General features: G+C 44.2%; 1 protein-coding gene across 2 annotated transcripts in view; it reads left to right on the top strand.

Moving 5' to 3' along the window:
• The first annotated feature begins 381 nt into the window (after window positions 1-381).
• LOC120044370 (glutamate receptor 4) overlaps window positions 382-26,413 on the top strand; it is a 203,514-nt gene continuing 177,482 nt past the window's right edge. For both annotated transcript variants that reach the window (XM_038988995.1, XM_038988996.1), the window contains exons 1-2: window positions 382-469; window positions 1,748-1,906. In XM_038988995.1, the coding sequence (XP_038844923.1) occupies window positions 382-469; window positions 1,748-1,906 (247 nt within the window). The remainder of the gene's footprint in view (window positions 470-1,747; window positions 1,907-26,413) is intronic.

Genomic DNA, 26,413 nt, shown 5'->3' with positions numbered 1-26,413 from the left:
GGCCCTTATACCAAAACTAGGTGAATAGGACACTTCTACTCAACGAGTAACAGGGCGGCGTTGAGGGAATATGTGCGGGAGGGGTGCGCACTGTTCAGTGCAAGAGAACGACAGCAGAGAGGAAGACAGGGTCGAGAGAAAGCGCATGTGTGATTCCGCTCTCTCTCCATGCAGGCAGCCCACCACTGGCGAGCTCCCCCCATCTTGTGTGTATAACGTCTCTACCACCGGACAGCCGTACCAGCGTCCGCGGGCACTGCGGGGGAAATTCAACCCAGAATGGATTGCTAATGAACGGAGCCTCTCTTTTTCTTTTAGTCTTGTTTTTCCCCCGACTGTCATCCTCCTCGATGTCTCTTATCAGTTTTTAACCAAAACAAAATGTGGATTTCTTGTGACCAGTTTTTATTGATATTTTCTGGCTTTTGGGGACTCACAATGGGTGCTTTCCCGAGCAGTGTTCAGATCGGTAAGTGTACAGCAGTGCTTGCCAATCAAAAGGGCATGGAAAGAACCACTGGGTTATGAAGCGTGAATCAGATCCTGCTTTTCATTATAGTGTGTGTGACAGTGTTAAGAAATGCATGTTCGTCATTCATGGTCACATAACATTGTGACATTGAAAAGTAGAATTGACTGATCGTTTAAAAGTGCCGACACAAACCTATTCCTACATGACAATGTGTATGTGTTCCTAGATGATTCGATGTTTTTTCTAATGTGCACAAGGAAAATGGGTATTTATAGTCATTCATAACTGTTCCAGTGCGTTCCTCAGCAGCCGGTGTTCTTTCAAAGCGCCACTGCAGTAGTAGCCTAGCCTAGTGCTCTTTGCAGAGACTGGATACTTCGCTTGGTTGGAGCGAATGGATCAGCAGCGGGAATTCTCTCAAAGTGTGTGTAGCCCTGCTGCAGAGTGCACACTCGCCCCTGTTACATTCAGAAGACTCCGTTCCCCTTTTGCATAAACCCGTTTGTCATAGTCATACCGTTTCATACTTGGCTGGCTGGTTGCTTTTTTTGCCACCGAGAGACGAGAGAAGTGCGGATGTTCAAGCTAGAGCCTATCTCTATCCAAACCCAGCTAAAGCACTGACTGTCTGTAGCCTAAAAGCCGCGCCATGGTGAGATCTCTGGATCTCTGCTACTGCCAAGTGCCCCCTGCCTTTAGACTTTAACTTACGGTGTTGAACGTGGACGAAAAGAAACCATAAATACACCACCTTCATTTAATTGCTGAACTGACCGAACATGCTGATATTATAGGCGGTACGAACGAATCAAGTTTACCGCAAATAAATGCCAACGGGGGTCGAATGATCTCTCTCTGTCGACTAGTAATGTTGAACTTAATACACGTTTGGGGTGTTTTTAAAGGGATTTTCCAATGGATCACATTTCTATTCAGGATGGTGGGCATTTTAAGATTTCCAGGCAGGGTCCTTTGGGAGGGAAAATGTGTTAAGGTTATTGGCTGTGTCCCTTGTTTTTCCATCAAAAGCATTTTCTACATGCGCAGTGTAAGAGACCCAATTGCCCAGTTCTCTCTCTCTCTCTCTCTCTCTCTCTCTCTCTCTCTCTCTCTCTCTCTCTCTCTTTCTCTCTCTCTCTCTCTCTCTCTCTTTGTCTCTCTGTCTCTCTGTCTCTCTCTCTCTCTCTCTCTCTGTCTCTCTGTCTCTCTCTCTCTCTCTCTCTCTCTCTCTCTCTGTCTCTCTGTCTCTGTCTGTCTCTCTGTCTGTCTGTGCAGGCGGCCTGTTCATCAGAAACACGGATCAGGAATACACAGCGTTTCGCCTGGCCATCTTCCTGCACAATACCAGCCCCAACGCGTCCGAGGCCCCCTTCAACCTGGTGCCTCATGTGGACAACATCGAGACGGCCAACAGCTTTGCTGTCACCAATGCCTGTGAGTACAAACCCACTAGGCACACACTGGTTAAATCAAGGTTGTTTCCACGCTCAATGGAATTTGCTTTACCTCAGGGGTCTCAAACTGGTGGCATAAAGGTCAGATATGGCCCGATGTAATGTTTTAATGGCTATCATTCTCATTTGACCAGTCAAGTCAAACCCAGGTTGGGATGCCAGAGTGTTGGCATAAGACCGCTGTTTCCATTGTTGGACTGTGATTGCAGAGGGTAAAAGCATGAGACAGGTTGCCCTCGACCATTGTGAGACTATAGTGGTATGGTACTGTATGCTATGGTGAGAGTGTGAGAAGATGGTGTGTGTGTGTGCCTTCTCTCTTTCTCTGTCACAAACATGTGCACATGCATGCATGAATAGCTACACAAACAAATACACACACACACAAAGACACACACACACAGAAACAAACACACACACACATTTACAGTGCATTCGGAAAGTATTCAGACCACTTTCCTTTTTAGAAAATGTTGCACATTTATTACAAATACAAAACAGAAATACCTTATTTACATAAGTATTCATGATTTGGAAAGGCACACACCTGTCTATATAAGGTCCCACAGATGACAGTGCATGTCAGAGCAAAAACCAAGCCATTAGGTCAAAGGAATTGTCCGTAGAGCTCCGAGACAGGAATTTGTCGAGGCACAGATCTGGGGAAGGGTACCAAAACATTTCTGCAGCATTGAAGGTCTCCAAGAACACAGTGGCCTCCATCATTCTTAAGTGGAATAAGTTTGGAACCACCAAGACTCTTCCTAGGCCGCCTGGCAAAACTGAGCAATCGGGGGAGAAGGGCCTTGGTCAGGGAGGTGACGAGAACTCGATGGTCACTCTGACAGAGCTCTAGAGTTCCTCTGTGGAGATGGAATAACCTTCCAGAAGGACAACCATCTCTGCAGCTCTCCACCAATCAGACCTTTGTGGTAAAGTGGCCAGAATGAAGCCACTCCTCAGTAAAAGGCACATGACAGCCACTTGGAGTTTGCCAAAAGGTACCTAAAGGACTCTCAGACCATGAGAAACAAGATTATCTGGTTCAACAAGTTTGAATTCTTTAGACTGAATATCAAGCGTCATGTCTGGAGGAAACCTGGCACCATCCCTACGGTGAAGCATGGGGGTGGCATCATCATGCTGTTGGGATGTTTTTCAGTGGCAGGAACTGGGAGACTACTCAGGATTGAGGGAAAGATGAACATAGCAAAGTACAGTGAGATCCTTGATCAAAACCTGCTCCAGAGACCTCAGACTGGGGCAAAGGTTCACCTTCCAACAGGACAACGACCCTGAGCACACAGCCAAGACAATGCAAGAGTGGCTTCGGGACAAGTCTCTGAATGTCCTTGAGTGGCCCAGCCAGAGCCCGGACTTGAACCCGATCTAACATCTCTGGAGAGACCTGAAAATAGCTGTGCAGCGACGCTCCCCATCCAACCTGACAGAGCTTGAGAGGATCTGCAGAGAAGAATGGGAGAAACTGCCCAAATACAGATGTGCCAAGCTTGTTGCGTCATACCCAAGAAGACTGGGGGCTGTAATCGCTGCCAAAGGTGCTTCAACAAAGTACTGAGTAAAGGATATGAATACTTATGTAAATGTGATATTTCAGTTTGAAAATGTTTATGCATTTGCAAACATTTCTAAAAATCTGTTTTTGCTTTGTCGTTATGGGGTATTGTGTGTAGATTGATGAGAAAAAACAAACAATTTAATCAATTTTAGAATAAGGCTGTAACGTAACAAAATGTGGAAAAAGTCAAGAGGTCTGAATACTTTCCAAATGCACTGTATAAAAAGGATGTATTGATGAAAAATAACTTGTCCCCCCCATGAACATTGCAGGGGGGGGGGGGGGAGACAGACTGTGATACCTTTCCATGAAGGCAGTCTCTCCTATTGGAGCATCCTCCTTGAATACATTCGAGCATGTATAAACCCATACAAACCCACACACATCCCAGCTAGCACATAACAGTCTGACAATCATATGTGTCTTAGAGCTTGGTGAGAGCGTGGTTCTCCTATGGTTATTTTGCATACAACCATCCCACAACTTTCTAGGAATGATGTAGGATAGTTGCTTGGCTTTGGAATATTCTCAGCACATTTCATGGAACTTGACAAAAACAAGTTATTTTCTTGGAATTTCTTTACTTAAACAGAACGCTTCCGAAAAGTTCAAACATGGTTACAGAAAAAAAATATTGTGTTATTCTGTGGTAATTTTAGTACTTCATATTTCCTACAAGTTTTCTCATGGTTCTATTTAAAGATGTTATTACATTTTTCAGGGAACGTGGAACGTGGAAAAGTTTCCATTTAAAACCTCACATAAAACCACACGAAATCTTTAGTAATGTTAAAAACATACATTCCAGCTTCAGCGTCAACAAAAGGCTCTCTCTCCTCTATCTTGTTAAGTGAGTTCAGGTGTGTTGGCCACACCTGATTGGCCACACCACTAATTGGCCACACCAGATCATGAGTGCTTGTTTCATTTGAAATTAGGTTTGTTTGAACAGACTAAAAGGAACACCTTTGTATGCGTAATAAAACACTGCTCACCAATGTTTCCTATACTTTTTTTTTGGGGGGGGGCACTGATCAAATTTTATGTCTTGTGAGCATAAACTTGTAAGTTTGAGAATTTTGTGCAACTTTTGGCATGCATTTACGGTGAACATTGAGACTGTACCCTTACAGTTTGAGAGTAGCCAATAGGCTTTTGTGGCAATTTGAGCAAAATGTAGGCCTACCAACAAGACCAATGGAGCAAATCCCATAATATTTTCACATGGAAATAGGTTTTGATTTCTTTGATGTTGCCTACAGTAGGAGGCATTGATGACAGAGGGTTATCCTGTCTTGCCCCGGGCTACTATGTGGTGTTCAATGCAGGCCTATTGCATGATACTTTTAAAAACGTTTTTACATTATGAAGGGCATGACATTAATTCATGATTTTTTACTTGGTCTGTAACACTGTGAGCCAAATAGGTGACTGTACATTGCATTGTCTTGTGTTGTATAATAATGCAAAATAAAATGTATTATTATTATCATACAGAGAATTAGACAATGTAGGCTACCTCTATGCCTATAGGCTTATTTTCATATTCCAACCTGTCTCAAAATACAACACTGCCCCTTTAATTAAGACATACGTGTTTTACCTGACTGGCTTTTCAAAGACAGCTTGAAATGTAGCCTACACATTTTGTGCTCTTGTTGGAAGCAGTAACTCCCCATTGCTGACCCATACTTATCTATAAATGGGCTAATAACTCGCTAACTAGCAAAGAATATGAACAAATGTGCACTGATCTGAGCTAATCTGAAAAGTGCATTCACTCGCGGGTGATTGAAAGGCCGCTCGTGGGCTACCCGCGCCAATATAATTCTATTCACTTGCGCTCTGGCTCTGCCTACAACAAAATCATAGACTCAATCTTGCAAAGTTAGATTTGTTTCGGTTTGTTGCATTGAAAATGGGCTGATATGATGTTGAGTCCATCACAGACAAAACGTTGATCTATATAATGCAAACTAATAGGGCAAACTAAGTGAAGTTCAAACTCTTGCGCCTCTGAGCGGCATCGCATTTCTTCAGCGCGTCCTGGTGGTGTTGCGCGTCCGCGCACGCGCGCAGTTTAGAGGGACTATTGCTGCTCACCCCTCCTTCCATGGATAGAGAACAGAAGATTATAGGTTCAAATCTCACTGATGCCGTGTCACAATAAAAAATACATGTGTTTGCATGATTAATGCCTAAGGAAATCACTTTCCATGTGTCCTATTTGTTTTTGGAGTTAAAAAAAAGTTAACCTAAAGTAAGCTAGCAGTGTTATTGATGACAGAGGGTTATCCTGTCTTGCCCCGGGTTACTGTGGCAGTCTGGCACTGGACATGACTTCATCTACTCTGCTTTAGTACGCACGCACACACACACACACACACACACACACACACACACACACACACACACACACACACACACACACACACACACACACACACACACACACACACACACACACACACACACCATTATCTCCACAGTCAGGCTTTTATTCATTCCCATCACCCTCAGCAGGGTTGTCTCCCTTAGTTAAAGCTACAATATGTAACTTTTTGGGCAACCCGACCAAATGCACAGAAATGTGAGTTACAGGTCTGTTATTCTCATTGAAAGCAAGTATAAGAAGCGGTAGATCTGTTCTATGTGCGCTATTTCTATGCCTCCCGTTCTTAGTTTAGTTTTTGCATCTTTTACTTTCAGTTTTGAACACCAGCTTCAAACAGCTGAAAATACATTTCACCGTGGTTTATATGGTACAATTGTTCTCTACACTCTGAGTGCTTGTTTTGTCACAAACTGAAATTAGGCGAACTAATAGAATTTTTACAACCAGGAAATGGCGGAGCGCTTCCTGCATATTAAACCTTTAAGGTCAATGTCTGCCCCTGCTCAGTCTGTCTCTCCTCTCCTGTTTGGGGTTTGTATATAGCTATAGTATAGTATAGTATAGTATAGTATAGTATAGTATAGTATAGTATAGTATAGTATAGCCTTAACATTTAGCGTCACACAGTAGAGTGACGTCACATTGAGCATTGGTTGACGGTTGGTAAACAATTAATCCATTCCATTTGGTCTTAAATTGAAAATGGATGCATCACAGCCAGTGTTGGTGTCACATCGAATCGTGTCATGTACTGCACTTGCATCAAGTTGAGGGTTGTTGCAAGGAATTGCATACTATGGCATGTCACATCGAGTGGGGCGTTTCAATTCACTGGTTCACCCCCCATGGTTTACATTCTTTGCTCTAGTCTTTGGCTGCATCCCAAATGGAACCTTATTCTAATAGTGCACTACTTTTTGTTACCAGTGCTCATAGGGCTCTGGTCAAAAGTAGTGCACTTCGTAGGGCAGGGTTTACCAAACTCGGTCCTGGGGTCCCCTCTGTGTGCACGTTTTGGTTTTTGCCTTAGCACTACACAGCTGATTCAAATAATCAAAGCTTGACAACGAGTTCGTTTTTCGAATCAGCTGTTTAGTGCTCGGGCAGAAAACAAAATGTACATCCGGGGGGGACAGGACCAAGTTTAGGAAACCCAGATGTAGGGAATAGGGTGCTATTTGGGATGCAGACTTTGTATTTCATTTCCATACAATATGCTCAATTCCCTAATCTACCATTCACCATTGTATAATTGTGCCTAGTTGATTTAATTCTATCCCCAATACCCATGGTGTACATTGGACGTTCATCTATTCTGTTCCATCCATTCTCTATTGCTGTACACTGCAGAGTCCATTTCTCTCTTCCGTCAATCCCCCATGTCTCATACCAGCATTTGATGTTTACCTCCTAACTAAAGGCTATGTTTCATCCATTCGCTATTGCTCTGTGTGTAGCAGGAACAGCCGATCCATGTCTCATAATTGGTGTTCATCTACTATAAGCTATACAGTATGTTCCATTGTCTTTTGCTACTGTGCAGCAGCATGCACTATCTCATCATTTCTATTGCTTTCCCCCCAATACCCATGTTTCATATTTGGTGTGTTAGTGGTTTGTTGCTCTCTGGTTCTCTGGGGAGCAGTGTTTCTCTCAGCTGTGTTTGACCCGAGGCGCGTACCCAGGACGGATGATTTGGCTTCTGATGATCCCTCTTGCCCACGAGGATTTCGGTGCAATATTCAAAAATCGATGGCTAAATTAAGCAGAGAATGAAGAGTTGTGTTTGAGACATATGGCTGTGTGTGTGTGTGTGTGCACTCGTGTGTGTGTCTTCACGCTTGTGTGCTTGTGAGTGTGTATGTTTTTTTTGTGTGTATGTTTTTTGCGTGTATGTGAGTGATGCTTGGAGACACAGAGAGGGGTGCTGTGACCTTCAGAACATGCTGGCTAGCTGGAGAGTAGCAGTAGTGAGTTGACTGGACCATGGCTCTCTCTCTGTGGTTCAACATCATTACTTTCCAACCAACCAGCGTTCATTCTCACATTGCCCTGCAGTGGAGTACCGTAAGGTTACGTGCCAAACGACACTATTCCCTACATAGTGTACTACTATTGACCAGGCCACAAAGGGCTCTGGTCAAAAGTAGTGCACTATGTAGGGAACAGGGTGCCATTTGGGACGCAAAATAACAATACCAAGTCATGGAAGCTCTTGAAATGCCTTCATACACTATGAGTATGCTATATGTTTTGTAAACTGTATATACTTAATATAATCTCCTGAAGGTGTTACTGCTCCATTTAATCAACATCAGTAAGAATGATTGACCAGCCATTGTTAGTGTGTTTTTGACATGTATACCTCTGATATCCATGGTATTGTCACCTGGAACAGAAACAGGTTCAGACTTTTCCAGTAAGATGGTTTCAAAACTAGATGCAATGCAAGAACATTATTCTAATGGAATTTTATCTACTGATAAAACAATGTATTTTTAGCAACCAGAAAAAAATTATGTTTTTACTAATTGTAATCTGGTTGTAATCTCATGTTTCTATAACCAGAAAACGAGTTTACAATCAGAAAATAACATTATTATGAGGTCCCATGCCGTTTTTGCCCACTGACATATGGCTTGAGGTGGAGCCAAACCATTTTTCTCCTGAAGTTAAGTGTGAAAAACTCCAACCCGAAAGATAAGAGAATTCCGATTCCCTTTCCTCACAGGCTAATGGCTGCCTGGCACGCAGGAAGTCAGTGGGCAACCATTGATTGGCCGAGCCAAATCAGAGCAAAATTACATGAGCAAATCAATGTGGCTCCAATAGCTGAGGGGCAGGAGAGACTCTGACATTGAACGAGACCAGACCTCCTGAGCTGTCTCTCTCTCTCTCTCTCTCTCTCTCTCTCTCTCTCTCTCTCTCTCTCTCTCTCTCTCTCTCTCTCTCTCTCTTTATTTCTTTCTTTCTTTCTTTCTTTATCTCTCTCTCTTTCGCTCTCTCTTCCCCCCCATTTCTCTCACTCTTTCTTTCCCCCCCCCTTTCTTTGAATCTTTTAACTCCCTCCTATGACCTTGGCGTTGGTTCAAGGGCATATGTTTCCAAAGAAACACAGAGAGGGACTTATTTGTGGGGAAGATGACCTCAAGATGACCTCAACGAATCCTGTCTGTGACTGTCTACAAAGCTGACAAGGCTCATTGCTGTGACGATGAGAATGGATGCTGTCATATGCTAGTATTATCATTGCTTATCGTTCATGAAATTTTGTAAGCCGGTTATTGTCATGCAAAAGACAGTAATTGACCGTTAATTAACATAAACATGTTTAGCATCTCCAGACCTCCAGGCATACAAGCCTCTGATGTACGCCTTTGGAACATCTACATTTAAAAAAGTCTTATAAATTAATGTAAGGGACTGGGGAGACTACTCAGGATCGAGGGAAAAAATTAACAGAGCAAAGTAAAGAGATCCTTGATGAAAACCTGCTCCAGAGCGCTCAGAACCTCAGACTGGGGTGAGGGTTCACCTTCCGAAAGGACAACGACCCTGAACACACAGCCAAAACAATGCAGGAGTGACTTCGGGGCAAGTCTCTGAATGTCCTTGAGTGGTCCAGCCAGAGCCCGGACTTGAACCAGATCGAACTTCTCTGGAGAGACCTGAAAATAGCTGTGCAGTGATGCTCCCCATCCAACCTGACAGAGCTTGAATACTTTCCGAATGCACAGTAAGTCCCGTTCCATTATTTTATTTTATATGATTTTATAGAAGAAGAATATAATTTAACTTAGCTGAATAAAATAGAAAGGATATTTTTCCCATTACAGAGTGAGTGCGCATATGAAGTGGCTATGTTGAACTTAAAAGTGATCATTTGAAACAGATCCCATATGCTAGATTTTGAGTTATTTGGTAACTTTAGTTGTGTATGATACAAACCTTACAATGTATTAGAAATCAAAACATATATGGGCTGTATGGTGCGACTATAGGTTATTGATGATTTGAGAAAGTAGCAAAAAAAGCTTGCGCTCTGATCCTTGCCTCAGGCTGCACAACACTTCTCTCATCGAGTGACCATATTTCCACCCGTCAGACTATTCTCAATTTAATCTTGTCTTTACTAATATGTAAAATTAGTTTCGATTTATAATGGCCCATTATCAAATAGGCAGGAACAGGGGCAGGGGGAAAAAAAACGTTTTAATCTGTTTGTACTCTAATAGAGAACGCAGGCCGCGCGCTTTCCCGCCGTTCCGTTTTGTAGGCCACTTCAATCAAATGTATTTATAAAGCCCTTCTTACATCAGCTGATGTCACAAAGTGCTGTACAGAAACCCAGCCTAAAACCCCAAACAGCAAGCAATGCAGATGTACTTCGGTTTCATATCGGAGCTGAGAAATAAATATAACAACCACTTATTTCACTCCACGCTTCAACCACTATTTGAGGAGCATGCTCTCGCTCCCCGACAGGTGATATTCCACCCACACTCGGTGTGCCATAGGCTCGCCAACCTTGTTCCTGCAGCTACCCAGTGTTTAATTTTCGAATCCAAGTGAAATCTGTTTGGGAACATGGATAGTAGCATGTTTTCGCCACTAAACATATTTCACTAAACTGTTGACAGTCTGCGCGCTCAAGAAATGAGTAAAGGAGAGCGAGGAGGAGATGGAAACGCACGGTGGTGAGATATTCTGTATAGCTTAAGGGTGTCCCCCAATTAATTATGAAAATACAAAAAAAATCCCAATTACTAGATTATTAAAAATCAAATTCAAATTCATTAATTGTAGGCGAACTGTAAGCCGCCATGCACAATCAATGAATCATGCAACAGCTTTCCCTGGGGCTATACGTTCTCTCCCAGGCTCATGGATAGAAATTTGGAGTGCAGCATGAGGTAACCAGTCCATCCAGTATTCATAATAATACAGTCCACACTCAAAGGTGATTACTATAATTGGTTTAATTGTGGAGCAGAGGCTAGACCAATTACGTTCCAAAGACATCTTGGTTTCTGTTTTTCTGCCATGCCTAATATGCTGTAGCTATGTATTGTATAACGGCACAATCATCATTTTAATTCAGGTAATTTTTTTCGGGCTTGGGCTCATACTTTAAAGTTATGCATAAACTCTAATATAGTCACATGGAATTATATGACTCATGACTGCATGGGTGGCGGTAATATGGTCACCGCAACAGCCCTAGGTAGACCTATCATATCAAAACGACAATGGGAACAGAACATATCGGAATCAATACCGCAAAGTATAATACTGATCGAGATGGCCCGATAGTGTGAAATGGGCAATTTTGGATCCATTAAGAGATTTTTTTCTCCAAAACACCAACATTGACCGTGGTTTATTGAACAAGAGGATGGTTTTGTGAGGAAGAAGGATGAGGGTTAGAGATTGAAGGGGTTTTAAGACCACCTCTCGCACATTGCGCTGCTGCCTGGTGCCTCTCCCCTTATTGACATAGTGACATGTTCATCTCTGATGACTCACTGATATTGTGCGTGGCAATCTGACTCAGTCTCCTCCACAACCAGTATGTGTGTGCGTGTTTGTGTGTGTTTACACAAAAACATACCAGGTTAAAAACAACCCAATTTGGGTTATTTGGTAACCCAGCACTGGCTAAATATTGGACAGAACACATGCTGGGTTGTTTTGACCTAACCAGTTGGGTTCCCAATGTGCACACACTGGTTTAATCAACGTTTTTTGTTGAACCAATGTGAAATTAACGTTGAATTGATATCTGTGCCAGGTGGGTTGTTGGGATTACCCAAATATGTGTTAATTTAACCTAGAAACGGGTCTTTTTTAACATAATCACCAGGTTATTTTCAGGAGGTGTGGTTTATTAGGGGTGTGGTTTTCAGATAGATCTTATATATATAAATAATATATATATATATATTTTTATTTTATTTTTTTTAACCTTAATTTAACTAGGCAAGTCAGATTGGCCACGGGTGAAGAGTAAATGTAATTCCTGTTCATGTTAAGTTTACATACTGCAAATAAAATGTTTCCTTAAAATGCCTATCATTTTACACATTCTTCTAGAATATTAAGATTATTTATTACATATTATACTGCAGGTTGGAATTTGTCATGAATCCTGCCCTGGTGGCAGCTCTGCAGAGTGGTTACTAGCTGGCACAGCCACAAAGTAATAAAATACAATTTTAAACCTAATCCTAACCTTAACCCTAACCTTAACCACACTGTGTGTGTGTAAGGGCCCGATTCAATTCCTATCGCCGAAGTTCAGCACCATAGCGCGATTGAAATTTGAAGGCAATGTTTCCACATTCACAGAGATGGTATTCAGGGTAAAATCTGTGTACAGTATAGAGAGATTAAAGTAGATGTCACACGTCAAAATATTGATTGATGACCCTAAGTCCAGCTGTCAAAATAATGATTGATGACCCTATGTCCTGCTGACGTGTGCAAGCCCTGGGTTTCCTGTCCTGACCCCCCCTGTTGGTTTGAGGGGGGGCGTGGTTTATGACCCTATGAATGGTGCTCCTGTTTCTCATGGCTTAGAGTGTGTAAAAGCGTTTTATGCTGTTTTTGAATTTGTCATGCTGTTTGATGTCATGTGTCCTGTTGGGGCCCGGGTTGGGGGTGTGTATGCTGAACATTTCAAAGAGTAAGGCCTATTTTATAGCTTATAGCCCTCCGGGGTTGTTGTCTAGGAAACACGAATGTCAGGGGGGTATTGGGCTTTGCAACAGCCTTATAAAGCCCCTGAACAATCCTTGTTTAAGACTGTACAAGATCTTAAAAATAACCATGGAATTTGGGATCGGTGACAAAGAAGTGATGACTGTAACAACTGAAGCAGGCCCTCGGGTTGTCCATAGAGCACGTGCAAAGTATCAACCCGCAATATATGATGCTCCAAAAAAACGTTTTTTAAATGTGTATAGAACCCAAATACCTCCAGCAAATGCGCTGAAAGATCAAGTGTTGATGTCTAATGGTCAGCTGTGGGGGTATCGGTTTGATTACCTGGCCTGTAGAGTGACCCTCTATACGGTAGCTGAAGGAGAAGAATATACAGACCAGACTGTAGGCTTGGAATATGGTGTTGAAGACTGGTCGGTTTTTCGCAAGGTTGTGTGTCCTGAACTGGGCCTTATCACCAAGGGGTATAGTGTGTTCACGGGCCACGAGACCCGTTGGGAAGGTACCCCTGACTCCTCAGGACGAATATTTCACAGGGTGAAAATACAAAGACAGAATGGACGTCCGTGCGGCTGCGTGGAGTTCTATATCGGCACCGAGGAAATCCGAAAACAAAACATTAGGGAGGGTGGCCTGACTGGTGATTCCAGACTGCGTCTGCTTATTCCTTTTAAAAGTTGGGATGTAATGGAATTGAACATGTTGCAGGCGTTGGATGCTCTCTTTGTACAGAGCCAACAGCGGCAGAGCCTTGTTCATTTAAAGAAGTGCATAATATATACGAATCGTAAAGATTACGATTCAAAAGAGCCTCAAGAAGATACAGCGTCAGAAGAAAACTAAGTAAGCGGATGCTTTAACCCCGCCCAGATACCCAAAGGCCTGGTTCTACAATAAAAAGAAAAAAGCAGACAGTTCTTCATTTCATCATACACCATGGATATCCAGACCATCTACGAGGACTCCGCTACGTCATGGGGGCCCGACACTAAGGACTCAATGCCACGAAGCCCTACACTCTACTCCCCCCTGGCAAGACCCGAGACACCCCCGACATTTACACAACCTGAGGATGTGTTTGATGGGGTGGCCAGTACTATTTTTGTGGATACCATCAAGGCCTCTGTAGCTACACTTTTAGACGTGGTGATTGGCGAATATATACGAGAAAAATGCATCGGCTGTGAGATCAATCATCCCAGCCAGCGTCGTCATCCTTGCCTATACGACCCTCCTAGATACTACTTTTTCAATCATTTTGAGGAGCTGGTGAAAAGACTGTGGTCCTGCCGGTTTATACCAGCGCTGGTCATCGCCCTGGAGTCTATGGGTCTTGTGCCGTCTATCCCTAGAGTTTACGGGGTAACCGAAGCCTTCCTACATGAACTGAAGGAGGCCATCTTCATCCACGAGAAACTCAAAGAAATCCGACACACCCTGGTGGACGACAACAAATACAGGGAAGCTGTGGTGGCTGATGTGATGCTTTTCTGGCTCAATAAATCCCAAGAGACCGAGTGACATTTTGTTATTTAGACGTAAAGCTATGGGTAACTATGTGTCTACGATGTTGGAGCGAATAAATACATTTTTTCTTTTGAGAGACCTTACAAATGTTATGCATCAGATTATTGAAAATAAAGTGAACAATGTATCGTTCTACACGACACACAATACCTGGACTATTGTAGAGCGTGTGTTAAAAATGGAGCAAATCATGAATCATGTACGACATACGGGCGAGAGTTTACAATGGACACATATGGTATCAAGGTGTGTTGATGATTCTGAAGAACTAGAAATAACTTTGTCTAAGATTTTACATTATTTGTTTGAACCACCATTTAATGTGAACGTGTATCATATTTGTTGTTTATATACTTATATATCCGACGTGTGTGTTTTAAAAATTCAGCGACACAAACCTGTAAATCTAAACCATATATACAGGGTGTTGCATGCTGTGATTGTTGAGAAAACTGGGACTTGTATCTTGCAACAAATCCTGAATTGTCTGTATACGTAATACTTGTTGCATTCTTAAAATAAAAATTCACAAACTGAAATGTTGTCGTTATTTGAAAGTGGCTCATTAACGTTATTGTAACTCAGAGAGGCAAGAAGGATGGCTGAGCAGCTGTTGAAAAACATTTATTATAATCCCGCTAACCCCGGGTCTTATGGGGGTAAAGAGCGTTTACAGAGAGCTATAGTCGAAGAAACAGGTAGCCTGTTAAGCGCTGCTAAAGTGAATGAGTGGTTATCCGAGCAGGATGCCTATACTCTCCATAAACCTGTAAGAAAACAATTTCCAAGAAATAGAGTTTTTTCTACGCATCCCTTATCCCAATTTCAGGCGGATCTATGTGACATGCAGGCCCTTGCCGATAAAAATGATGGAAATCGCTACATGCTAACGGTTATAGATATTTTCTCTAAAGTAGCCTTTGTAAGGGTGTTAAAAAATAAGAGCGGGGCAGAGGTGACCCGGGCCTTTGACTCGATCTTGAAGGCAGGAGGCGCACCCAAGAAAGTGCAGACTGATGGAGGAAAATAATTTTTTAATAAGACATTTCAGAAGCTCATGAATAAGCATAATATAATACATTTTGCTACAGGCTCGGATTTGAAAGCTTCAGTGGTTGAACGCTTTAACAGAACTTTGAAGGAGCGGATGTGGAGATATTTTACAGCTCACAACACACATAGATATATCGATATAGTTCCTGATTTAGTACAGGGTTACAACAACAGCTACCATAAGAGTATACGTATGAAGCCTTCGCAGGTGTCTTCTGAAAACTCTTTTCAAGTCTTTAAAAATCTGTATGGTTTGTTCCCCCTTCGCCGTAAGAAAAAAATTAACTTTAAATTCAACGTGGGTGACTTGGTGCGTATATCTAAGTTGAGGGGTGTTTTCGACAAAAAATATGAGCAAGGTTACAGCGATGAGTTGTTTACCGTTACAGAATGTCTGCCACGCATACCCCCGGTCTACAAGTTAAAAGATTATGACGGGGAGCTTATGGAGGGATCTTTTTATGAGAAGGAATTACAGAAGGTCCAGTTGGGTAAAGACAAAGTCTTTCACGTGGAGGAGATTCTAGATCAGAAGAGAGAAAAGGGTAAAAAATGGTTGCTGGTCCGCTGGAAAAACTGGCCCCAAAAGTTCAACAGTTGGGTATTGGAGCACGATATGGTTGAGGCAGCTGGGGTTAACTTAAACCCTAATGCATGATAACTAGCTCATCATTCTCGTGTACACAGGAGGGCATCATGGAACACAGCGGCTTCTACCTGACTCTCCCCAGTAATGCGTCTGCACATATATATCATAATAATCAGAGTTCGAATTATACAACCAATTTTCCAAAGCCTATAGAGTTATCAGAGGCTTGGGAAGTAGGTCTCAGCGAGATTACATACCCCCATAGTTGGTATAATATCAAAGATAAGGACCGTGATTTTTATTGCAAAAAGTTATCGGAACCTGCGAAACTTATTAAGCTTAAAAAAGGTTTCTATAGAACCGTCGACAGGATCATCTCAGAGTTGAATGAACACCTAACCCTGAACAGGATGGAAATATTCCTATTCTACAACCCTATCCATAAAAGGATCCAAATCTCAGGGCCTGCTAACGGTGGTATAAAGACCAGCGGTAATTTAGCCTACATGTTGGGGATGGGTCCCAATAAATGGACGTATGTGAAAGATAAATTATTCCCATTCCCTGCGGATATACATGCAGGATTTTACAACATATTTGTGTATACAGACATCATAACCTATCAAAGGGTCGGAGACACATGTGTGCCCCTCCTGCGAACAGTTCATATAGACGGAAAGGATGGGGACATCGTCACTGTCAATTATGACAAGCCGCACTACGTACATGTCAGCAAGAAATATATTGAAAACATTCTGGTTGAGCTTAAAACGGATCAGAACGAAAACATTGAATTTACTTATGGTAAAACGATTGTAAAACTCCACTTTAGACCCACCAAAACCTCTCTACATATATAATATTTGTATTATATTTATAAACATAATACAAATAAAAGGGTTATGGAGCACCATCAGCTCGACCCTAACCGTTATGTTTCATACTATGTGGATCAAGTTGGTAATGGACTACCAGGATATCATGGAGCACCGACAATGTACGGTGCGGGGATTGGGGGTATATTTCGTAACCTCTTTAGGATGGTTTTACCGTTTATGAAGAGAGGCTTCAGCATAGCCAAACCACATTTAAAATCAGCGGCTAAAAATATAGTAAGTGAGGTTGTAGCAAATGCTATGACCCGAAGGGCGTCACCAGATGTGGAGCATCAAGAAGGCTCGGGGCTTATGATATTGTCTCGAAGGCCAAAAAAGAGACCCCCAGGTTTAAGACGCAGGCCGGCACCTAAAAAGCGGAGGTTAACTGTTAAAAGAACCTCAGTAAGTCAAAGACGGGGTAAAGGGAGGAGGTCTGGACCAAAAACGCCAAAAAGAATACTAGGAAGTATTTTCTAAAAGAATAATTGACATGGCTCTTTTACACCGAATGTCCTCTGAAGCTATAAAGACAGAACTCGATCTTTTCACGGCACCGTTAACGCAGCATTCAATAGACAGGTCCAGTTATGTGGAGATAGCCCCCCTCTCGGCTATTACCGATAACGGGCCTATCGAATTTTTCATACCAGGCCACGGTGACAACTATCTGGACCTCAACAACACCTTGGTGCATTTACGTCTAAAAGTGACCAAAAGAGATGGCACAAATATTGCAGGCGATGCCAAAGTGAGTCTCATTAATTACCCCTTGGCCACCATCTTCTCCCAAGTGGACGTGACTTTGGGTGAACGACTAATCAGTCAAAGCAGCGCCACATACCCTTATAGAGCCATCATGGAGTGTTTGCTAAACTACTCCGAAGACACTCTCAAAACACAATTTAGCGCCGGGTTGTTTAGCAAGGATACTGCAGGAGCCGCTATGGAATCGACAGACCCTTCCACCGGTGCAAACAAAGGACTGGCGGCACGCGCTCGCTACTGCGCCGAATCTCGAGAGTTTCATTTGCTAGGCCCTATACACTCTGACATTTTCTTTCAAGAACGGTTACTCTTAAATTCGGTTGATTTAAGATTAAAATTAACCAGGGCCAAGGATGAGTTTTGCCTGATGTCTCCCCAAGACGGGGATTTTAGTTTGAAAGTGTTGGGGGCCACACTTTTTATTAAAAAAGTGTCTGTATCTCCGGCAGTACGCCTGGGTCACTCACATGCTTTGATGAAAGGAAATGCCCTTTACCCTCTCCAAAGAATTACCATGAAAACCTTTAGCATACCTGTGGGCAGTAGAATCTGCAGTCAAGAAAACCTATTTCTAGGCCCTTTACCTAGATATGTGGTTATAGGTCTGGTTGATCACGCCTCTAATACGGGCAGTTTAGATAAAAAAAACTTTAATTTTCAACACTTCAATGCAGAGTATGTAGCTCTCTGTCAGGACGGACGTCAGGTCCCTGCTAAGGCTTTCCAACCCCAATTTAATAACAACATATCTGTGCGAGAATTTTACAATCTATTCCTGGCTACAGGGCGACATCTCAAAGATCTCTCTTTGCCTATTGACAGAAATGATTTTGCAGAGGGTTACACGTTGTATGCTTTCAATTTATCCCCTGATGATGAAACCTCAGGAAATCTGTCTGTGTTGTCCCAAGGTAACCTCAGGCTGGAAATGCGTTTCCGTACACCTTTAGCCTGTACAGTTAGCATGATTGTTTACGCATGCTCTGATTCAATCTTGGAAGTGAATGCCCGAAGACAGGTCTTAGTGGATTATTATTAAGGACCTTTGAGCAAAGACATGAATACCCAAGAGTTGGAAGGGCTCATGAGCAGCTTGATTGGAAAACAATTTTGTGGAGTGTTGGCTTGTGATGAATTACCTATTGAGATATGGCCTGAGAGGCCTGCAATGTTTATTGTCAATACCCATCCTAAACACATGCCTGGTGAACATTGGCTAGCTATGACATTAGAACAGGAAGGTGGAAGAAAAATCTCAACTTTTTTTGATTCCTATGGCTTTCCCCCCGGTTTTTCACATTTCCCTAAATCTATTAAAGATTTTTTGACCCTAAACGGGTCAAAGATCTACTACAGCATCAAACAAGTGCAAGATAACCTTTCCACTACATGCGGTCACCACTGTGTATTTTACCTGTGCCAAAGAGCCCGGGGAGTTTCTTTTGACGATGTTATGTCTCTTTATAAGGATGATTTAAGAAGTAATGATAACCTTGTATCTTGTTTTGTTAGAAAATATCAAAAGTGTTCAAATGTGTGTCCTTTAAGAACGCGTAATCAAGGCGTATGCTCACGTCATATGTTTCAAGAATGCCACAAATGTTAAATTGCTTATTTTTCAAATAAAAAATTTATTGAATTTAATCATAGTCATTCAAAAGTCATTTTCAAAAGGCTAACCACCCCGAGAGATCGGGATTAGGAAAAGGTCCTGAGACGTTCATGGGAGTAAATGAGTTATCATCATCGTTTTCATAGGGGGGCGGTGTCGTTGGGGCATCTTTAGGGGTGCTGTATCTCGTTGAAGGCTTTTGTTTTAAAGCTTGAATCTGTTGACGAAGCTTATGGTTGGGTACACCCGAGAGGGGAATGTTGAGGATTGCCAGGGCCTTAAGAAACTGACGCCAGCCTGGAGGCCTTCGGTCATCAGCAACCTTGTGGGCAGCCGTGGTACTTTTAAGCAAGTCCAGCATATGTGAACCCCTGACAACAGAGCCCTGAAGGATAAACTCTCCAGAGTCGTTCCAAGCAGCTAACCCCTTTGAGTCTTTTATCTTGTTCATAATGTATTTAACATTCTTCCTGTTACGTAAAGGCACATGTGTCAGTAGGTCATGCATAACTTTATCTTCAAATGGCATTTGAGCTTCACCAGACATATGATCTTCACTAGGTAAGATCGCCGGTACAGGCCTTACAGGGGCATGGCTATTGCTAGGTTCGACATCTGTTAAAGGGTCCGGTAGGGAAAGTGTTAAATGGTTAGTCTCTCTCTCCCCTTGTTTTACCAGAGTCAAATACCTTTGCATTAGGTTTGTGTATTTTTGAATCTTATCATAGGGGTTCAATCCTTTTCGGTTCAAAACATCCTTCATGGCCGTATCCAAATCATTTTCCGCTGTTTGTCTGATATTTTCAGGACCCTGCATTTGTTTTTTAAGTCTATCCAACTCTTGTTGAGGCACCAAGTACATTTTATTGGCCATCACACCGCGTGTTCAACCCCCACGTCTGGCAGCAATAAGGCTGGTGATGAAGGGCACGGCTATACTGAGTAAAGGTAGAAGAAAACCCCCAGACTGTTGTATACTATGTCTTTTCTTTTGAAGACTGGCCCTTTTATTGGCAAAGAGTTTGATAGCGGTCTTTTGTCTCTTTAATTTTTTCAATTGGTTCAGGGTGAGTGGAATGCGTCCTTTGAGAAGATTCAAAGCAATCTCACATAGGGCTAATATGAGATCTGAAGAACAGCGACCCAAGGTGGCCTTCCGTTCTTTAGCTGTAGACCCAACTAGCCTTCTCAAGAGGGGCAGGTTTCTTTTTAAACGCAGAGACATAGCGTTTACTTTTTAGGAAGGTATGCAGCAGGCCGCTCCCACGGAAACAGACCTGTACGTAGCCTAAGGTGTTCTGGAGTATTTGCTTTTAAATCCACGATTAAATAAGAAAATGGCTCTTTGGTAGCGTCCTCATAGCTCTCCATAAAGTATGATTTCCTTCCAGGGTACATCTGCTGAGCTAGAGTGCTAATTTGCAGTTTGTCTCTAGGATTTTTAAACAATACCATGTAGTTGGCATTCAAGCTAATGGTACGACTATTTTTACCTTGGTGAAACACATTCTGGACCAAGTAAAGCACGGACAGGTTTCTATGATGAGTATATTGGGTAAAAGCTCGTGCAATTTCGGGGTGTTCGCTACCAGCAAATAGCATATCGTCCAAAACAAGCAGATTGTTTTTATGTGGGGGGAGAAGTTCATCATCAGACAGAGAATCGGGTATTCCTTCAACAAACTTGATTTTTATTGTCTTCAATAATTCATCATACAGAGGTTGGTAACAGGAATAACACCATACAATATTGTCAGGCTTTTGAGATAACACATGTTCTGAATTCTCTAAAATACTTTTTACAAAAAAAGTTTTACCACTGTTTGAGGGGCCTGCAATTAAGGCCGAAAAAAGGCAGTTTTAAACGGGGGTCAAAATCCTCGACAGCCATCATAATATCTTACGCTTTAAGACACACAGGGGCTTGTAGCATAAGTCAGTAGCCAAAGGGCAATGTGGTACCGTCAGGCAATAGCCGTCGCTTGTCATAGACTACCCTGAATCTTTTAGTGAGTGGGGCGTTTCTTAGATGGAACCCCTTTTTATCCCTCACTATTTGGTTGTAGGAGCTCAAAATCTCCAAGTCACTATTCCTGTCATTTACGAAACCCTCGACCAAGCGCGTGATTGATTCCAAGTTTACACGCGGGGCATTTTCGTAGTTTTGAGTCACGCCTTTGGCTTTCAACACCACGTGATTGGCTTTAGTCCTAAAAGCATAGCTTTTGGGACCACATGAGGACCATTCTGTGATATGGTCACCCTCGTCGAGTTCACTAGTTAAACCCCCAAGATAGTTGCTAAGTGGGGGGTTCCAATCCCCCGGTTTGCTTACATAGACCACAGAGTCTGTGTCGTGGTAAAGAACCCGCCGCTGAAGCTGTTCCATGAGGGTGTACAGTTCAAGTCGGCCATAGGCTGTGGTAAATGCTGCAAGAAACACATTTACATTACCTGGGGGTAGAACCCACTTTTTGTGGCGCCGCCATTGCACCAATGCAATGTCTTGACTCAAGAATGAAAAATGTGAAATTTCGTATTGGTCCGAAAAAACAAATTCCAAAAATTCTTCCGGGTCTTTAATGATCGAAGTTGTTAGCATATTGCATCTCTGCGCTAATTTCCCCCAAAGGGAGTTCAAGTACAATTTCGAAACATTTCTTTTGGTTTTGTTGACCTCTATTCTGTCAGGGTCAAGAAGTATGCCTTCTCTGTCATGGTAGTCTTGAATGTACTTGTCTTTGCTCTCTTGATCTGTGACCGATGCCGGATAGCCTGAAGCCATCTGCTTGCATCTCAAGAAGGTCTTGATGTACTCTTTAAAAAGTGTGTCTGATTACCTGGAAAAGTTCCACACTTCAACGATTTTGGCCACACGATACCCCTTCTCTAAAGCCTTAGAGAATTCAACGGTGACCCATACACCGGTCAGGGCTCTTTCTTGATCTGAGTGATCACAAGGGTTTTCCTGGTTGTTGTTTTCACTGCATGTGCGACAAAGGGGAAAGAAAAGTTTTCCTTTAGGCCCCTTGTAAGGCAACACAGGTATAAAAAGGCCCCTAGGAGGGTAGACAGTCGCTTTGATTAAACCAAAATAATTTTGGGGTACGTCAAAGTCGCTGTGAATAATTTCAGGATGCCCTATAGGATAGCATGAGGAACTCATTACATGAGGATATAGGGATGTAAAATCTACATAGCCTATTGTCTCGTCGGGTTGAGCTACATAACGCAATGTCAAAGCATTGGTCCTGCCTCCAAACAAGGCCTGTCTCGGTTCCAGGGGCTCTGGAGGGTCATATTGGGTAAGGAAGGCCTGAACATGAGGATCCGCCTTTTTGAGGGCTGTCCATTCGTGCTCCCACAAAACCACAACTTTTAACCCGTAAGTAGCCTGTAAAGAATTCAATTTGTCTTGAAACTCTTGGTACATTTCCCCAAAAGTCTTTTGGGTTAGGACACACAGGGCCTGGGGGACAAAGCATAATTTACAACCGTGGAAGAAACAACCGTTGTACTCATACACTGTCTCAACCCCGTCAATCTGTGTGTATCCATCTACATGGTAAGGCCCAAACGCCTTCTCACCCCGATTCAAAGCATGTTGGATAAAAATATCTTTATCCTGGGCCAAGTACTCCAACCATTGAATGGAACCACTAGAGTAGGCCTTGAATTGTCGTCGGTAGTTGTCTGGCGATGGGATAGCTATAGATGCTGGAGTTAGATAGTGTGTACGATAGGTTTTCATGCACGCGGATGCAATAGTTGTACAGCTCCAGGGGTCAATGCCCGCATCTTTGATTACCTCTTCTCTGAATCTGAGGCATCCTTCACGAAGTATAACAACGTCATTGTCACAGTATGATTCCATCTCTTTATGAAAATCAAAAGTTCCATGTCTTACTGTCTCGTACCACGTCAAGAATTTCTCACGCTCTTTGGGAGACATTTGATCACACCCGTACATTTCGGGGGATGGATAAGATCCTATATAATGTAGATTCTCCTCAGATGTGAAGAAGTGGGGGAAATAGCCTTTGACAGAGTTTTCAAAACCCAAGGCCTCTGGCATTTGAGCCAATCTCATGGGTAAGAAGCTTAAGCTGTCAATGTATCTCTGTTTGAAGGCGGGGTCAACAAAACATAATATTTTACTCCCTTGAGCTATGACACTGGGCGCAACGCCTTGCTGTATCTGTAACGGGCCTCCTCCTTCTCTTCATCCGAAGAGGAGTAGCAAGGATTGGACCAACGTGCAGCGGGTTGTGAATACATAATGAACTTTATTAACAAAACGAAACTAAACACACGAAGAACACTTGATAATTTTACAAAACAACAAAACGAAGTAGACAGACCTGAACGAGAGAACTTACATAAAACATGAAGAACGCACGAACAGGAACAGACTACATATACTAACGACAACGAAACAGTCCCGTGTGGTGCGAACATACACTGACACGGAAGACAATCACCCACAAACAAACAGTGAGAACAACCTACCTTAATATGACTCTCAATCAGAGGAAACGTCAAACACCTGCCTCTAATTGAGAGCCATACCAGGCAACCCAAAACCAACATAGAAACAGAAAACATAGACTGCCCACCCAAAACTCACGCCCTGACCAATAAACACATACCAAACAACAGAAAACAGGTCAGGAACGTGACAGAACCCCCCCCTCAAGGTGCGAACTCCGGGCGCACCCCTACAACTCAAGGGGAGGGTCTGGGTGGGCATCTGTCCGCGGTGGCGGCTCCGGCGGTGGACGAGGACACCACTCCACCACTGTCTTTGTCCCCCTCCTTAGCGTCCTTTGAGTGGCGACCCTCGCCCCCGACCATGGTCCAGGAACCTTCACTAAGGCCCCTCCTACATAGAGGAGACAGCTCAGGACAGAGAGGTAGCTCAGGACAGAGAGGTAGCTCAGGACAGAGAGGTAGCTCAGGACAGAGAGGTAGCTCAGGACAGAGAGGTAGCTCCGGACAGAGAGGTAGCTCCGGACAGAGAGGTAGCTTAGGACAGAGGGACAACTCTGTACTAATGGCAGCTCCGGACTGGGTGGCAGCTCCGGACTGGGTGGCAGCTCCGGACTGGGTGGCAGCTCCGGACTGAGTGGCAGCTCCGGACTGAGTGGCAGCTCCGGACTGAGTGGCAGCTCCGGACTGAGTGGCAGCTCATGACTGAGTGGCAGCTCATGACTGGAGGGCAGCTCATGACTGTAGGGCAGCTCATGACTGTAGGGCAGCTCATGACTGGAGGGCAGCTCATGACTGTAGGGCAGCTCATGACTGGAGGGCAGCTCATGACTGGAGGGCAGCTCATGACTGGAGGGCAGCTCATGACTGGAGGGCAGCTCATGACTGGAGGGCAGCTCATGACTGTCTGGCGGCTCTGGCAGCTCCTGACTGGCTGGCGGCTCTGGCAGCTCCTGACTGGCTGGCGGCTCTGGCAGCTCCTGACTGGCTGGCGGCTCTGGCAGCTCCTGGCTGGCTGGCGGCTCTGGCAGCTCCTGACTGGCTGGCGGCTCTGGCAGCTCCTGACTGACGGACGGCTCTAGCGGCTCCTGACTGACGGACGGCTCTAATGGCTCGGGACAGACGGGCGGCTCTAATGGCTCGTGGCAGACGGATGGCTCAGAAGGCGCTGGGCAGACGGATGGCTCAGAAGGCGCTGGGCAGACGGATGGCTCAGAAGGCGCTGGGCAGACGGATGGCTCAGACGGCGCTGGGCAGACGGATGGCTCAGACGGCGCTGGGCAGACGGATGGCTCAGACGGCGCTGGGCAGACAGATGGCTCAGACGGTGCTGGGCCGACAGATGGCTCTGCCCTGCTGAGGCGCACAGTAGGCCTGGTGCGTGGTGCCGGAACTGGAGGTACCGGGCTGACGGCACGCACCTCAGGGCGAGTGCGGGGAGAAGGAACAGTGCGTACAGGGCTCTGGAGACGCACAGGAGGCTTGATGCGTGGTGCCGAAACTGGAGGCACTGGGCTGGAGACACGCACCACAGGGAGAGTGCGTGGAGGAGGAACAGGGCTCTGGAGACGCACTGGAAGCCTGGTGCGTGGTGTAGGCACTGGTGGTACTGAGCTGGGGCGGGAAGGTGGCGCCGGATATACCGGACCGTGTAGGCGTACTGGCTCCCTTGAACACTGAACCTGCCCAACCTTACCTGGTTGTATGCTCCCCGTCGCCTGACCAGTGCGGGGAGGTGGAATAACCCGCACCGGGCTATGTAGGCGAACCGGGGACACCATGCGTAAGGCTGGTGCCATGTAAGCCGGCCCAAGGAGACGTACTGGTGGCCAGATATGTAGAGCCGGCTTCATGGCACTTGGCTCAATGCTCAATCTAGCCCTACCAGTGCGAGGAGGTGGAATAACCCGCACCGGGCTATGCACACGTACAGGAGACACCGTGCGCTCTACTGCGTAACACGGTGTCTGCCCGTACTCCCGCTCTCCACGGTTAGCCTGGGAAGTGGGCGCAGGTCTCCTACCTGCCCTAGACCCACTACCTCTTAGCCCCCCCCCAAGAAATTTTTGGGTTGTACTTGCGGGCTTTTCGGGCTTCCGTGCTAGACGCGTCCCCTCATAACGCCGGTTCCTCTCTCCGGTTTCCTCCGCTCTCCGAGCTGCCTCCAGCTGTTCCCATGGGCGGCGATTCACTTCAACTTTAGCCCATGGTCCTCTTCCTTCTATGATCTCCTCCCAAGACCAGAAATCCTGCTTCGTGCGCTGTCCGTTAACCCGCTGCTTGATCCGGGTTTGGTGGGTGATTCTGTAACGGGCCTCCTCCTTCTCTTCATCCGAAGAGGAGTAGCAAGGATTGGACCAACGTGCAGCGGGTTGTGAATACATAATGAACTTTATTAACAAAACTAAACTAAACACACAAAGAACACTTGATAATTTTACAAAACAACAAAACGAAGTAGACAGACCTGAACGAGAGAACTTACATAAAACATGAAGAACGCACGAACAGGAACAGACTACATATACTAACGACAACGAAACAGTCCCGTGTGGTACGAACATACACTGACACGGAAGACAATCACCCACAAACAAACAGTGAGAACAACCTACCTTAATATGACTCTCAATCAGAGGAAACGTCAAACACCTGCCTCTAATTGAGAGCCATACCAGGCAACCCAAAACCAACATAGAAACAGAAAACATAGACTGCCCACCCAAAACTCACGCCCTGACCAATAAACACATACCAAACAACAGAAAACAGGTCAGGAACGTGACAGTATCAAAGGGTTCAGAAGCAGATAGGAGTCATAGGCTCGCGCATTGTGAGCTATAAACGTGAAGTTTCTGTACTGGGCCTTTCTAAAATG

This window comes from Salvelinus namaycush, chromosome 3 (assembly GCF_016432855.1).
Source record: "Salvelinus namaycush isolate Seneca chromosome 3, SaNama_1.0, whole genome shotgun sequence".
In the NCBI taxonomy this organism is placed as follows: domain Eukaryota; kingdom Metazoa; phylum Chordata; class Actinopteri; order Salmoniformes; family Salmonidae; genus Salvelinus; species Salvelinus namaycush.
The sequence above is the reverse complement of the archived record's forward strand: the minus strand, read 5'-3'. Positions and strand labels throughout refer to the sequence as shown.